The sequence below is a fragment of the Ricinus communis genome, chromosome 4 (genome assembly GCF_019578655.1).
Source record: "Ricinus communis isolate WT05 ecotype wild-type chromosome 4, ASM1957865v1, whole genome shotgun sequence".
NCBI classification, from domain to species: Eukaryota; Viridiplantae; Streptophyta; class Magnoliopsida; order Malpighiales; family Euphorbiaceae; genus Ricinus; species Ricinus communis.
The window spans coordinates 28,648,355-28,662,287 of record NC_063259.1 but is presented as its reverse complement, the minus strand read 5'-3'; the positions used below and the strand labels follow the sequence as shown (position 1 = coordinate 28,662,287).

General features: G+C 34.5%; 3 protein-coding genes across 3 annotated transcripts; 1 reads left to right on the top strand and 2 right to left on the bottom strand.

The window, feature by feature from the left end:
* Positions 1-3,216: 3,216 nt before the first annotated feature.
* Positions 3,217-4,883, bottom strand: LOC8275446 (pectinesterase PPME1). The gene is made up of 4 exons (XM_002510999.3): positions 4,358-4,883; positions 4,016-4,219; positions 3,682-3,923; positions 3,217-3,568 (listed from the first exon to the last, which is right to left on the bottom strand). The coding sequence occupies exons 1-4, from the start codon at positions 4,853-4,855 to the stop codon at positions 3,412-3,414; spliced, it is 1,101 nt and encodes a 366-aa protein (XP_002511045.2). The 5' UTR covers positions 4,856-4,883; the 3' UTR covers positions 3,217-3,411.
* Positions 4,884-5,490: 607 nt separating this feature from the next.
* LOC8275447 (uncharacterized protein At1g28695) lies at positions 5,491-7,336 on the bottom strand. The gene is made up of 3 exons (XM_002511000.4): positions 6,917-7,336; positions 6,421-6,816; positions 5,491-6,132 (listed from the first exon to the last, which is right to left on the bottom strand). Exons 1-3 carry the CDS (start codon positions 7,100-7,102, stop codon positions 5,632-5,634), a joined length of 1,083 nt encoding a protein of 360 aa, XP_002511046.3. The 5' UTR covers positions 7,103-7,336; the 3' UTR covers positions 5,491-5,631.
* A 3,170-nt stretch (positions 7,337-10,506) lies between these two features.
* LOC8275448 (metacaspase-1) lies at positions 10,507-13,538 on the top strand. Its single transcript, XM_002511001.4, has 5 exons — positions 10,507-11,096; positions 11,627-11,957; positions 12,382-12,502; positions 12,638-12,844; positions 13,310-13,538. Exons 1-5 carry the CDS (start codon positions 10,712-10,714, stop codon positions 13,367-13,369), a joined length of 1,104 nt encoding a protein of 367 aa, XP_002511047.2. The 5' UTR covers positions 10,507-10,711; the 3' UTR covers positions 13,370-13,538.
* Positions 13,539-13,933: the final 395 nt, after the last annotated feature.

The window sequence follows — 13,933 nt, the reverse complement described above, 5'->3', positions numbered from 1 at the left end:
AAAGAAGAAGAGGAAATAGGAAAGCATGCGTAGAAATGAACAAATGAAAGAGGTGGTATATTGGTGTAAAAATAAGTAATTTTACAATTTAATCCTCTTTCTTTCTAACTTTCCAATTTAGTCCAAAATTATTACTTTTCAATTAAATCAGTATGTAACTAAATAATTTATTTATCTACCACATAATATAATAAAATAGATCATACATAATCATGATGCAAATGACATGTTTAATGACATGCTAATGAATATTAATTATTAATAAAAAAGAAATAAATAAATTTGGTTGTGACATTACATACCAGGGAGTGATCAGCGGTAGCCTTGTAACCGGGAGGAGGAGTCATGTAGACTTTTTCTTCTAGAGAACCCTGAAGAAATCTATTTTTGACGTCCATTTGGAATAGGCTCCATCCTGAATTAGTGGCAATAGATAATAAAATACGGACTGTACTCATTTTTGCTACAAGAGCAAAGGTTTCCTGGTAGTCGACCCCATAGGTTTGGGTGAAACCTTTTGCCACTAACCTAGCCTTAAATCTCCCTATGGTTCCATCATGCTTATATTTTACTTTATACACCTACTTACATCCTACGGGTTTTTTATTAGGTGGCAAGACAGTAAGATCCCAGGTGTCATTTCATTCTAAGGCTTGAAGTTCCTCCTCCATAGCCTTACACCAATGGGAGTTGGTGTTAACTTCATTAAAGGAGGTAGGTTCGATATGCTTAATGATACTTCCTAGATGAGCTTTATACTGATTTGATATGGTCTTATAAGTAATAAAATTTTGGATAGGATATGATACCTCATGGGACACATAGTCCCTTAACCTGATAGTAGGTCTGATAGGTCGAGCCGGGTCGAATCAAACCTGGTCGGGTTGAGTCAAGGTGGGCTGGGCTAAATTGCTCAGTATGGGCCAACTGGCTGGGCTGAAGTCCGTGGGCTCGGGTTGCTTAAGCTTACCCGCTCCAAGCCATGGACCCGATCTGCCCGGTTGGCTTCCCACATCACCCCGAACCCTTTCTTCATATTTTTCATCATTTCTAGGGTTTGTCTGGAAGATGCCCCCAAATCGCTTTTCTCCTCTTTCTCTTCTTCCTCCGCCCTCGTTTCGATTGTTCACGTAACTCCCTCGATCTCCTCGGCCATGAGACGGGCGTAGGTTTGGGTGAAGGTGCCTTGTCGTGGTGTGACCCCGCTGGCGCCCATTTGGTTCGAGTGTCGAGTAAGAAAGGCCCGATTTTCTGATCCTTCGGTAAAGTTGTTGTTCATGGTAGCGCGTCGGGTCTCTTCCTGCTGGATAAAGGCCATGACCGCGTCGATTTTTGGTAGGTTGTTTGACAGAAGGATTTGTGATCGCAAACCTTCGTAGCTGGAATCTAAACCCCCCAGGTACGTATAAACAAGGTCTTGTTCTTCCCTTTGCTGTAATTCTTCGGGGTTGTTTGTTTGGGGTAAGTAACTCTGCAATTCTTCCCATCTTGTTAAGACTTCTATTGCATATTCTAATGAATTTTTGGTTCCTTGTGTGATTTGAGAGAGCTCTTGTTTGAGCCTGAAAATATGGGCAAAATTATTTTGGTGCCCGTAGAGACCCTTCATCTTTTCCCAAATTGCTTGTGATGAATCCATTAAAATACAGAGTCGGAAAATTTGTGTTTCCATGGTGTTGGTGATCATTGACATGACCAGATGGTCAGTCGTTTGCCACTCCTCCATTTTTTCCGATTCTTCCTCTGTTGGATCCTCTGGATTTACTGGTCTTGGTTTCTTTTTACTTACAGTGATGAAACCCAATTTCTTTCTGCCGCTGAGACCGATGTAAATAGACTTTGACCACTCAAAATAATTTTGGCTACCTCTCAACACAATATTGGTGATTTTTGTGGTGTCATTATGAGTCATTTTGAATGCTTGATTCTGTGTTTAAGAGGGGGTAGATGATGATAGGTTAAACCTGCTCTGATACCATGTGAAATATATTTGTACAATGATGATCTCTTTACAGTATATGAATTCTGAGTATTATAATGTGAGTATGCTCTGTTATATACATGGTTGAGTTTTGTAACGGTCCTTAAGCTACTAGTTTAGCTCCTATGTCTATGTCAACGTTCATTTTTCTGATCTTGGATGGGTTGCTTTTTTTTTCCTTTCTGCCAGGCCTGTGATGAGTTGTCTGTACAGCTGAGAGCTGTACAGACCTGAGGCCATGTTGCTAGTCTCTTTATCCTTTAGTTCTTGTTTATTTGACTGGGTAACTCTTTCTTTTGTTGGTCTTTAACAACGGCAATTGTTAAGATAGACATTAAAAAACGTAATTGACAAATTAAAATAAAATCATCAAGAAATACATTCATGAGCAACACAGGCGTTGTCCTGCAACTGCAAGCTCCACTAATGATTCTCAGTCACTGTAATTGTATGAGGTATGCGATTAGGCAATCCAACGTCATCATTAGTTTTCATTTTTCTACTTCGCTCTTTTACCAGGATTAGGGGATTCTTTGGCATTGAAGAGCAACAGTGGATCATTAGAGGGATTGAATTGGGTTGAAAGAAAATCAGGTGTCATGGGGAATGGATTATGTGTAAGTGTAAGAATGGCCAAGAAATAAATATACGAAAACCGGTTGAAATAAATTGATTGAAAAACCGACAGGAACTAAACCAAACCAGACCACAAAATCAACTAACCAAACTAGTAATTTCAGTTCCAGCTGTCTTACAAAAAGTTCTCGGATTTTGGTCTGGTTTCAGCTTTTGATTTGAAAAACCTGTCTGTTCAGTTAACAAATAGAATTAATCTTTTATTTTTAGCTTATCTTAAAAACAAAAAAAAGAACAACTTATTATTTAGATTGTTCACCTCAACCAATTCACAGTTGGTTGATAATTTTTATCTAATTTCTTTATTTTTATTTTCAGTTAAAAAAAATGATGGCTAATTAACTAATTTTTTATTAATTAAGTCGACAGTATTTTAGTTTTTGGTTTTTAAACCAAATCTGACCATCGATTTCTTTGGCTACCACGATTTGGTTAATTAAGGGATAGTCAACAATTTATTTTTTTTAAATGACGGAATTATACATTTTAAAATTAGGTATACATAAAGAAACAAATATGGCAAAAGTTGTGAATAAATGGATCTTTAGTCTATTTTTTTAGTATTAATTTGCTGCCTGCTTTTGATTTCATAAGAGATATAAAAAGAAAAAATAATTTCAGATGCATTGATTTGCCTACAAGCAAAATATTTGTAGCATAAATATAATTAAAAATGGATAAAAAAGAATTAACAAGTCAAATCTTAAATTACAGTGATATCGTCCACTAGATATTACAGGTTTCCCCGACTATTACACCCAGCATGCATTTGTATTTGTTACTTATATTGCAGCTTAGCTTGGAGGTGGAAGCAACCATTTAGAACCCTGGATGTATCCAAGAGATATGAAACTTTTGGCTTCCGAATCGCTCAGCTGCTTGCTGAATTTTGCACGTCCACTGGGATTTGCTCCGGGTCCTGAACACTTGTATTCTGCGAAGAAAATGTTCCTGCAATTTCACATAAATTTATACTCATGAGTACTTTAGTTTCCCTATCACTAAATTTACTTCTTTCCAATTTTTTAGCTGGAGATGAACTAAATGATAAAACTTGTACTTACTTTTCTCGTTCAGGGTGGTTATAGTTGGACCAGCCAGCAGGAATGACAACGTTACTCATTTTAGAATAAGAAAATACCACTTCAGGCATTTCCATCCATGCTCTTCCCAAGTATGCATCAGTTGCATCTCCAGCTATATTGCTGTGTACAAATGAGAATCCTGAATCTTCCGAACTGGTATGCTTTGCTTGTGCTGTTATCACCGTCATAAACTTTTCTTTAATTACATTGAGATTTGTTTTCTGCATTTCAGGAAATATTGGAATTATTTAAAAAGTCTTTGTATATTAATAGAGAAAGGAGAAGAAGTTGCAGACTGTATATATCTGTTTACCAGATAAAGGGATTTTCCACTTCCGAAAATAAAGTCAACAGTTCCTTCAATGTAACAGTCCTTAAAGAAATGACGGCCCTTGTCATCACATACTGTATCTTGGAATCCAAGAATTCTGCAGTTATAGAAAGCTGTCTTGTCACCAGCGACTCTCAAAGCCACTGCCTGAGCTCCTGCTCTCCCATCTGGCCTTGGTGCAGTGTTCTAACCCAAAATATCAGGAAAAGGAAAGCTTGAGAAAATGTCAAGCTAAGGAAACTTAAAAGAATTCTGTAAGGTCATGGCCCAAGTAACCCGAATAATAATAAACAAATAAATAAATAAAATGATACAAATATATACCTTAATGATGATATTGGCAGCAACGAAGTAATCAGCTTCCACTGTCAAAGTGGCACTATAGACAGTTCCATACTTCTTGGCCGTACCATCGAATTGCAAAGTTGGCATAGGATTGGAAGATCCAAGTAATGTGACAAAAGGTTTGATCCTATCAATTATTACTTTCTCTGTGTACACTCCAGCGCCAATATCCACAATCACACGATGTTCATTTCCTGATGGAATACTTTTAAGAGCATCTGTCACGCTCTTGAAATCTCCACTCCCATCTAATCTCACCTTAATTCTTTTAGGTGCAGTCTCTGCAGCTTCAAGTGCTGGGTCTAAGGTGCCTTTACGACTTGAAAAGGGCTTAACATTAGCTTGGAACCAGCTATTTATTTGGTCTTCAGCTGCTGGAATTGGTGTTGCATCATCAGAGATAACGGTTGTAGCAGCAAGAAGAGTGGCAGCGATGACATAATGAATAGCGCCTATGTAAGTTATTTGTTTAGTCATTTTGTAATTGTTTTTCTTCTGTTTCTTTCTTTGAAATTGGATTGCAATATTTAAAGCCATTTGGAACTCTAAAAAAAGTGGGACTGAGAGGATTTTGCGCGTTTTCTTGTCTTTCTCTAATGATATGTGGTTTGTTGCTTATATTATTTGACTTAAAGTTTTGTTGTTCTATATGTGGATGTGGGCTTCAATCAATTTTGATGTTGTTATTTTTAGGTTGTTCTTCGATGATCTCCAATCGTTAACGAAAAACTCTGGAAATTGACGTACTAAATTGACCAAAGAAGTATAATTTTAGCCATGCACATACGAGATCATTTTCTGAGTACAGAAATGTAGATATCATTTCTTTCAAGATAATAGCAGTAATTATTCAAGTACTTAATTGTTCATTTATTAAGTTGTCGTATCTAGTATCGCTACATATCAGTTTCTCAACACCAAACCAAAATAATAAATTATGAACCCTATTCACAAGATAGGATTATAATAATATTTTCGTATACCAATTCACATGACATGAATATGGTTTTTCGTAAAAGATCAGTTCAAATATCCAACTTCTGCTGTCATCTACATGCAGATTTTGCACACTTAGTGCATGGTGCACAACAAATAGCATTAATAGAAAAAGAGAAGGATGCGTATAGTAGGAAATTGCATAATTTAATTAATATATTCCCAGTGTAGTTAAATACATACAAATTCCTTCCTTTCTATGCTATTTGTGTACATTTTAAATATCCATTATATTATAATCTCACCAACAATCATATTTATCTCCACGAATCCCTACATGCTACATGATTGTTCAACATTCCATATGTTGTCTCATTGGCAGGAGGTGAGTTCTTGAAACTCTTCCATTGACGAAGAACGGCAGTTAGATCAGCAATCTTGGCACTTATAGTCCGGCAACAATTGGCATGAACAGTAGTAACAGCTCTAATGTCCCCGCTATCTTGGCAAAAACCGCTAAAATAGAGGGTGTCCAAGAACCTCACTCTAAGTCCTAGATTTCTAAACACACCTTGACGCATCATGCTATCTAAAACATCTTGCTCTTTCTGCCCAACTGACCTGTCTTTCCTTGCATACCATGAGTCAAATAATTCAATTGTCTTGTTGTTTGACCTTATCATGTAAAATCCTGTGTTTATTGGGTTGGCTTCAGACCACTCATCGCGGTTGAACTTATCGGTACTGATCTGAAAATCTACGCTTCCATCTAGGACTAGCTTTGGAAACGGGTTCCTTAGCCACATTACATCTGTGTCCTGCCATTTGAATGAATAACCCACGTTACATCAGGATCCTGATATTTAGTTGAATTATAAAATGATGTTTCCAAGCATAAGAAGTTTATATAGTGCATCTACTAACGGGTAAATTACACTCGTGCTCACTTAGAATTGGGTAATTAAGTTTCAAGTTATCTAACTATAATTTTAATTTAGTCAAGTTTAATGATCCTAAACAAAATTGTCTATCATATCATGTGTGGCCTGATTGGCCTCCGGAAACGAGATATCAAACGACTCAAACATCTAGAAAGAAAAACGTACCGTGAAGATAAAATTATAGCCTCGCTTAAGTATATCTCCAAGCAACAGGGTTCTCCTCCACATCATCTTGATAAAATCATCAGACATGTAAACTTTCTCACCATCAAAAGCCACACCATCAGTTTCGAGTTTGTAACAATGAAGCCGGAGAAACTTGCACCGTTCGTAAGCCGTTTGGTCAACAGCAACTAGCAGGAGGTGATTGATCAAATCTCTCGTATCTTCTCCGAGCCAGAAGCTGTCCAAGAACATATCTAACATTGGCTTATCACCCTCTACATAGGCCTTATTCACCATTGCAATTATCAGAGTCTTGTTCGCTGTTGATGCCTCGGCCAAACCTGATTCAAGGGCATCTCTGTGGCTAGTAACAGGGCTAGTGGTAGTCATATTGCTCTATAATTTAGATTGCAATATATTAATAGGCAAGAAAATACATAAAAATACTATAATCAAGGAAAAGAGAAAAAAAAAAAAGCAAAGAAAATATGCTTACAATGGTTGAGGATTGGCAATTACAGCGAGAACCTTGGAAGGAAAAGAATGGCTTGGATCTGGCACCTACGGGGTTGGAGACGAGCAGTACATAGGCTGAACCAATGAATAAAAAACCCAAGATACCAGCAATGTATTTGCTGCTATAATCTTTTTGGATTTGCATGTCCTTAACAGGCATATCCATGTTTCTGATCAGGAAGAAGGAGAACTGAATGGATGAGATAGATGAGCAGTAATGCAGAAGTATGAGAGGATTTTATTAGCAGCGGTGATTAATTAATAATGCACTAGGAGACTGGATGTTTGTATTGATTTGCAAGTGTAATCGGTTTAGGATACTTCAGAGTTCAGATAACACGCATACATTCTGAATTAACCTAGCCAACCACAGTAAAATTAACAATGTTATTATGTAATTCTAGTGGCTGCCCCACTACATGCCTAATACTTTTTTCTTATTACAATTACAGTTAAAAGATACATTTATAAAACAATTACAATACGAGTACGTATACACTTGAGTAACAGGTGTACAGTTGACTAACTGAAGCAATAATTAGCTAATTAAAGACCAAATAAATGAGCTATAACTAGTCAACTATGTAACATCCCCTCCAGCTCGTGAGAAATCCAACAGAACTAACTTGGAATCGAGCAAGTCTGGACTCCTGACTATATGATAATCAATTCTCGTTATTATATGAAATGTGAAATGTGAAATGCAGCTTCATTGTCACAGTAAAAGCAAGAGGGGTACGAAAATTTGCAAAGCATTGAAGCTTATACACAGTAGATGTTATACTCAAGCAGAACACCCTGATCACAGTAAAAAAAGAAAAGGTTAAGCATGAAAAGAAGAGTATTTATACATGGCCTTCTACACATGAATGAGAGCTGTACAGTTGACTTTTTAAAGCCATGTTGGGTAAGTAAAAACTAAGCAAAGACCCCAACTTGAGTGGCGGGAGGGTATTGCCCTTCACTTCTTGGGGTATAGGGTTTGAAATTGATAATTTATAACTTCCTCGTGAACGAAGATCATAAATTTCTTAGGTTTAATTTTAGTATTTTTTATTTGATAATTTATAAATATAAGTTAATATAAAACTTACACCAAATCTTTTTGGATGTAAATTACAAATTTATTCTAAAATAATGAAATTATACGCAAATAACGTTGATAGCCAGTTTATAATTATAAAGCTGGTTACATTGTTAATAGTTGTATTATTTACATAGATAGTTAGCTGGCTCATTTATTTAGTCTTGACTTAGATCTTTTTTAAACCGTTGATATAATCATATTAGTTTCAGCGTTAGATTTAAGAAAAAGATGAAGGTGCGATTCAATTTCAAACCCTATACCCCAAGAAGTGAAGGGCAATACCCTCCCGCCACTCAAGTTGGGGTCTTTGCTTAGTTTTTAATTTAGCCGAGTGAATTCCTCTAAAATTCACATGAATATAGAAATTCTTTTTCATAGTCATGCATTTAGGATCAAATTTTATAGAGATTATAGCTTAATTTAAGTTCGATTACTAAAATCTTTCTTTACACTTAATACTTAATGTTAGTGAGATGATAAAAACTATAAATAAGATACGTTAATGTTTTGTTATATTATATAAATAAAATTGATGAAACAAAACAGTACTATAATAAGATAAAACATAATGTAATATACATTCTTAAAAATTATATATACAAATATTATTGTATATAAAAATATTTGGAGTTAAGAAAACGTATAACTTATCATAAGTATTTTTATTTATAACTAACTTAATATAAATTTTTTTATCATTGTATAAAAGTCATTTCAATATAAAATATTATTATAGAAAAGTTTTTACTGTATTATACTATACATAGTTATAGATCTTCACATACAAGTGACATTTGATTTAATTAGTTAAATGTAAATGTTTTAATTATAAGAAAAGGAAAGTAATTGGGCCCTTGATACTGGAGCTGAGGTGGAGTGGGAAAAAAGACTGATTAAAATACAGAACACGATAATGAATTCTCGATATGCTGTCGGCCCCTAATTGCGAAAGATAACACTTTGGTACATTATAATAACATTAACTTTTTAAGTTTTTATTAATTTTTTTTGATACAAGATCTAATAATGCCTTATACAATAGTACATTTATTATTTTTAAATAGTTAAATTTAAATTTTAAACTTTATTAAATACATTATCAGTAAATTAATAAAATAAATATTTTTTAAATTTTTATAATTTAATTGAAGTTTAAAAATGTAATATTATTTTATTTTTAAAAATTTAAATTAGATGTATATAACCATTGGATATAAATTTAAAAAATTATTTACTAAAAGATTAAGAATAGATATATTTAATAGTTAAATATAAATTTAAAAGATTATTTATTAAAAAAAATTAAAATTAAATACATTGATCCATTTAATATAAATTAATGGTACAAATCGACCCCTTGTCCGTTAAAAATCGTATTTGATATGGTGCCATTGCCTGCCCAGTACCAAAATCTCTCTCTCTTGGCATGAGAAAAAAAGTTGCAGGAAATGACGAGGAATAAAAGCCATAAATATTACAGCAAAAGTTCAGTTCACATGCAATTATGCATAACAAAAATAATTGAAGAGATATTAACAATTTAAACAATATTTTTATTTAGAAAGAGAAACAGGTGGTAGGGATGCCAATAAGTCAAGTCGTGTCTTAAAAGGACGGAGCTACTTTCTCTTCTCTCATTGGTCACTTCTCCTAATCCTCTCTCAAAGTCGATGATTACATAACCACTGTTTCTCTCAAAAGCTTTACCTTCTTTTTTACTTTTTCTTTCCCACTAAATATCTACTTTCTTTTTTTATTTTTTTTTATCTCGTTTCTAATTGTTAGTTCGATAACTAATAGTAAATATATTAACATATAAAAAAATTTAAAATTTATAAATTTTTATTATATTTTAAATTTTAATAAATATTTAATATTATATATAAATATTTAAAATTAATTTAGAATGTGCCAAATACTACTTTAACAGATGTTAAAATAATAATATTTCTTAAGAGTTTTAACACACTTGCATATTTAAAATTTAAATTAAATTTATAATCTCATTTTTATACTATTAAATATATATTAAATTTTTTTATATAAAAGTCAACAACATAAAATTATTTAATAATAAATAAGTTAATAAATTCAATAAAAATTAGTATGAATATAACAATAAATAAACATATACAAATAGAAATATGATATTATTTTTTATGATGAAGAGCATTATTTAATTTTTTTTTTTATATCCCATTGGTCAGGAATCATATTTTTCCTCAAAATTTGATTGATCAAAACGCTGATACGAACTAAGATAACACAAAAGCTAGATTATGAAATAAAAACTAGAAATTGAATTGAAATTAACTTATCTTTTATTAATGCCATAACTCTCTGATAGACTCGTAAACGGCAGTTTACAGTTTTCACAGGGGACAAAACATATCCTTACAAATAAAAGGATGATAGCGATTAGTGGATAATAGATAAATCACATTATAAATATAAAATTAATTAATAAAAACAATCGAAAGTCAAAGTCCGTCGTCTCGTCTTTCTTTCCCCTCCTCTCTTCTCTTCTTCTTCCTCGACATTTCTCTTTCTTTTCCTTTCTCACCTAACCATAACTTTAAACCAATTCTCCTTAGCTAAGCTTTTGCACCTTGATCCCATTAATACCATTTATCTATTTTCTTTTTCTTCAACGCTAATTGCGTTTTATTCTCTCTTTCCATCGCTGCCATGTATATGCTTGTGGACTGTTCAAACTGCCGGACACCCTTACAGCTTCCACCGGGAGCCAAGTCCATCCGCTGTGCAATCTGTCACGCGATCACTCTCGTCGCCGACCCACGCTCTGGCCCACCACCACCGCATCACTCTTCGTCCGGTCAACACCACTACCCACCCCCGCTTCGCTCCCCAGCTATTTCTCCTTCTCCTTACAATCACGCGCCTTCCCCCCCACCGCCTGCTTCACATGGCGCCAAGCGTGCCGTTATATGCGGCATCTCTTATAAGAACACCAGGAATGAGCTTAAGGGATGTATCAATGATGCTAAGTGCATGAAGTACTTGTTGGTTAATAAGTTCAAGTTCCCTGAATCTTCTATTCTCATGCTCACTGGTAATTTCTTCTTTTTTCTTTTTTAATTTTCATTCAATTCTTTAGTTCTTATGTTCAGGTTATATCGAAGGTTTGTTTGTTATCATCTAATGCAGTTCTTTTCCATAAAATATTGTTGATACCATTGCCAACTACGGTTTTTGTATTAATTATCAATTCTTTAGTTATTGAATTGCTATTCCATTCAATTTATGCGTACTCTTTTAAGGAATGTTTGGATTACTTAAATCGTGTGCAAGAATTTAATTAAATTGGCTTGAATTCTTGCAACATTTCTGGCATGATCTCATTCGTTCCCAAATGCCAACTATTACCTTTTCAAACGTGAAAACAGACATTGAACTGAATTCTTGCATTTTGGTTAAATGAATGTTAAGATGTAATTTGCAGTTCAAGAATTAGATTAAGCAAAATCTGATATCAGATTAAGGATTGAGAGAAATGAGCTGTGTGTTATTACATCTACTTCTGTTAGGATTTTTCCTTATTGGCCGACCATATTCTTCATACTGAGCACTTATTATTTGCAGAAGAAGAAACCGATCCATATAGGCGGCCAACGAAGAATAATATGAGAATGGCATTGTACTGGCTAGTGCAGGGTTGTCGGCCTGGAGATTCATTGGTGTTTCACTTTTCTGGCCATGGTTCACAGCAAAGGAATTACTCAGGAGATGAGGTGGATGGATATGATGAAACACTTTGTCCAACGGATTTTGAAACTCAGGGAATGATTGTGGATGATGAGATCAATGCAACCATTGTCAGGCCTCTTCCTCGCGGGGTTAAGCTTCATGCAATTATAGATGCTTGCCATAGTGGTACTGTCTTGGATTTACCTTATCTCTGCAGAATGGACAGGTTAGTCCTCTCTATATGGTGGAAGAGGTTGGTAATTGATACGAAGAACTATAAGCAGAAAATCTATATTTTATTATCTGTAAAAAAAAAGTCCCTCTCTTCTCTCGAGCTAATGCCTATCTAGCTAAGCACAAGATATCAATTCTTTTCCAATATCAGAACCCTTAGATGATGCGTGGAATTAAAATGGTTATTGCAACACAATAGGGCATGCTAGTAATCATAAGGTTAATATGTGATATATGTAGGATAAAATAATGCAATGGACTTAGGATAGATCTATGTTTATAGCCTTTGCAAACCGATACTAACTTTGACTATGGACTTTACATGATCTTCTTGCCTGCTGTCAATTCGATGTTTTCCTAGCTTATACCATTTGGATGTTTTCCCTAGCTTATACACTCTTACTTTTTTACTATAGGAATGGGAGGTATGGTTGGGAGGATCATCGCCCTCGAACAGGAGTATCGAAAGGAACAAATGGTGGGGAAGCAATCTCCTTTAGTGGCTGTGACGATAATCAGACCTCTGCTGATACTTCGGTAAAGTCATTGGCAGATATACATAAAAAACATTGTATTTCAACTAGGAGATTACAGAAATATAAAACCATACCTTGTTTTTTATTTTGTCTACTTCTAATGGGCTAAAATATAGTTGCATTGCTAAATGGTCAGGCTCTCTCCAGAGTTACTTCAACAGGGGCAATGACTTATTCTTTCATTCAAGCCATTGAGCGAGGACATGCAACTACATATGGGAACATGTTAAACGCAATGCGCTCCACCATTAAAAATGTAGACCCTGCAGTTGATGGTGGCATTGTAACTTCTCTTCTCACCATGCTCTTGACTGGAAGGAGCCTTAGTGGGGGGTTAAGACAGGTATGCTTGTCAATACTATCTTGTTTTTCCTGCATGCTGATCACCACTGAAAGCCGTGGAGACAATAATCCTTGATTGGAGAAACAAAATGTTAAAACCAATGAAATTCAGTCACTTCATAGAGACACTATCGTTTCATGCACTCTGGTTTTGTGTGGTGACAAGAGGTTCCATTTTCTGGGTTTTTTAGTTATGCATCACATATAATATGCTTTCCTGGTTGTGCTCGATGTCCCTTCTGTTTGTAAAAACTAAAATTTTCCTTTCTAGAGTCTATACAATATAATGTGAATAAAAATGGTAAAGCCGCCCAGCGTCTTTTTTTAGATCACTAAACTGTTTGGCATGGTGTTCGGGCACATCTGTAGAATTAGTTTATTGATGATGCATAAATTTGATAATTAAGATAACCTGAGTTCACATATATTGGGGAGTACTAAGTTTGAAATTTGAACTTTCCTGCAGGAACCACAATTGACTGCCAATGAACCATTCGATGTGTATTCAAAACCATTTTCTTTGTGACAGGCAAAGATATTGTTCAATCATTTAGTTTCTTATTAAATTGAGGGTGCCATGTACAGCTGTTGAACAAAACCTATTTCAATATTTAAAGTTTTTCTTCATTGAATTGCAAATGCACAAGTTCCTCCAGTTGGACATATACCAAGTACAGCATCTCATCGATTATGCACTTGTCAAACTGCTTCTTGATCTTATTTGTGATGATTGTTATCTCTATAGTATTTTTCTTATCTTCCTTCGATGCAGGGTAATTTTAGTTGTTACTGCTTTATAAAAAGTCACGACTCTTGCTATTGTTCTTATTGTTACTTTGACTTTACATAATGCCTCAGTTAATGCACATGAAGTATTCATTAACTCAGAACATTGACTTCCCAGTTTCATTATGTGGATCATAGACGCTTCCCCAACCCCAAATAAACATACAAACGAAATTTCAAATCAAAATGCTAATAAAAATTCAGACTTGCTGATTAATGGTTCTGTGTGTGATACACCCGCTAAATTTAATGGCAAAACAATTTGCATAAACTAATTTCACATTCCGACAAGCCACGAATTCAC

Excerpts from the sequence above, each read along its gene's own strand:
- LOC8275446 (XM_002510999.3), bottom strand. The coding sequence starts at position 4,855 with ATGACTAAACAAATAACTTACATAGGCGCTATTCATTATGTCATCGCT. Across the intron at positions 4,220-4,357 it reads CTGCCAATATCATCATTAAG|AACACTGCACCAAGGCCAGA; the intron begins GTATATATTTGT and ends ATTTTGGGTTAG. Across the intron at positions 3,569-3,681 it reads AACCACCCTGAACGAGAAAA|GAACATTTTCTTCGCAGAAT; the intron begins GTAAGTACAAGT and ends GTGAAATTGCAG.
- LOC8275447 (XM_002511000.4), bottom strand. The coding sequence starts at position 7,102 with ATGGATATGCCTGTTAAGGACATGCAAATCCAAAAAGATTATAGCAGC. Across the intron at positions 6,817-6,916 it reads ATTGCCAATCCTCAACCATT|AGCAATATGACTACCACTAG; the intron begins GTAAGCATATTT and ends TCTAAATTATAG. Across the intron at positions 6,133-6,420 it reads GCTATAATTTTATCTTCACG|GACACAGATGTAATGTGGCT; the intron begins GTACGTTTTTCT and ends TTCAAATGGCAG.
- LOC8275448 (XM_002511001.4), top strand. The coding sequence starts at position 10,712 with ATGTATATGCTTGTGGACTGTTCAAACTGCCGGACACCCTTACAGCTT. Across the intron at positions 11,097-11,626 it reads TTCTATTCTCATGCTCACTG|AAGAAGAAACCGATCCATAT; the intron begins GTAATTTCTTCT and ends TATTATTTGCAG. Across the intron at positions 12,503-12,637 it reads AGACCTCTGCTGATACTTCG|GCTCTCTCCAGAGTTACTTC; the intron begins GTAAAGTCATTG and ends CTAAATGGTCAG.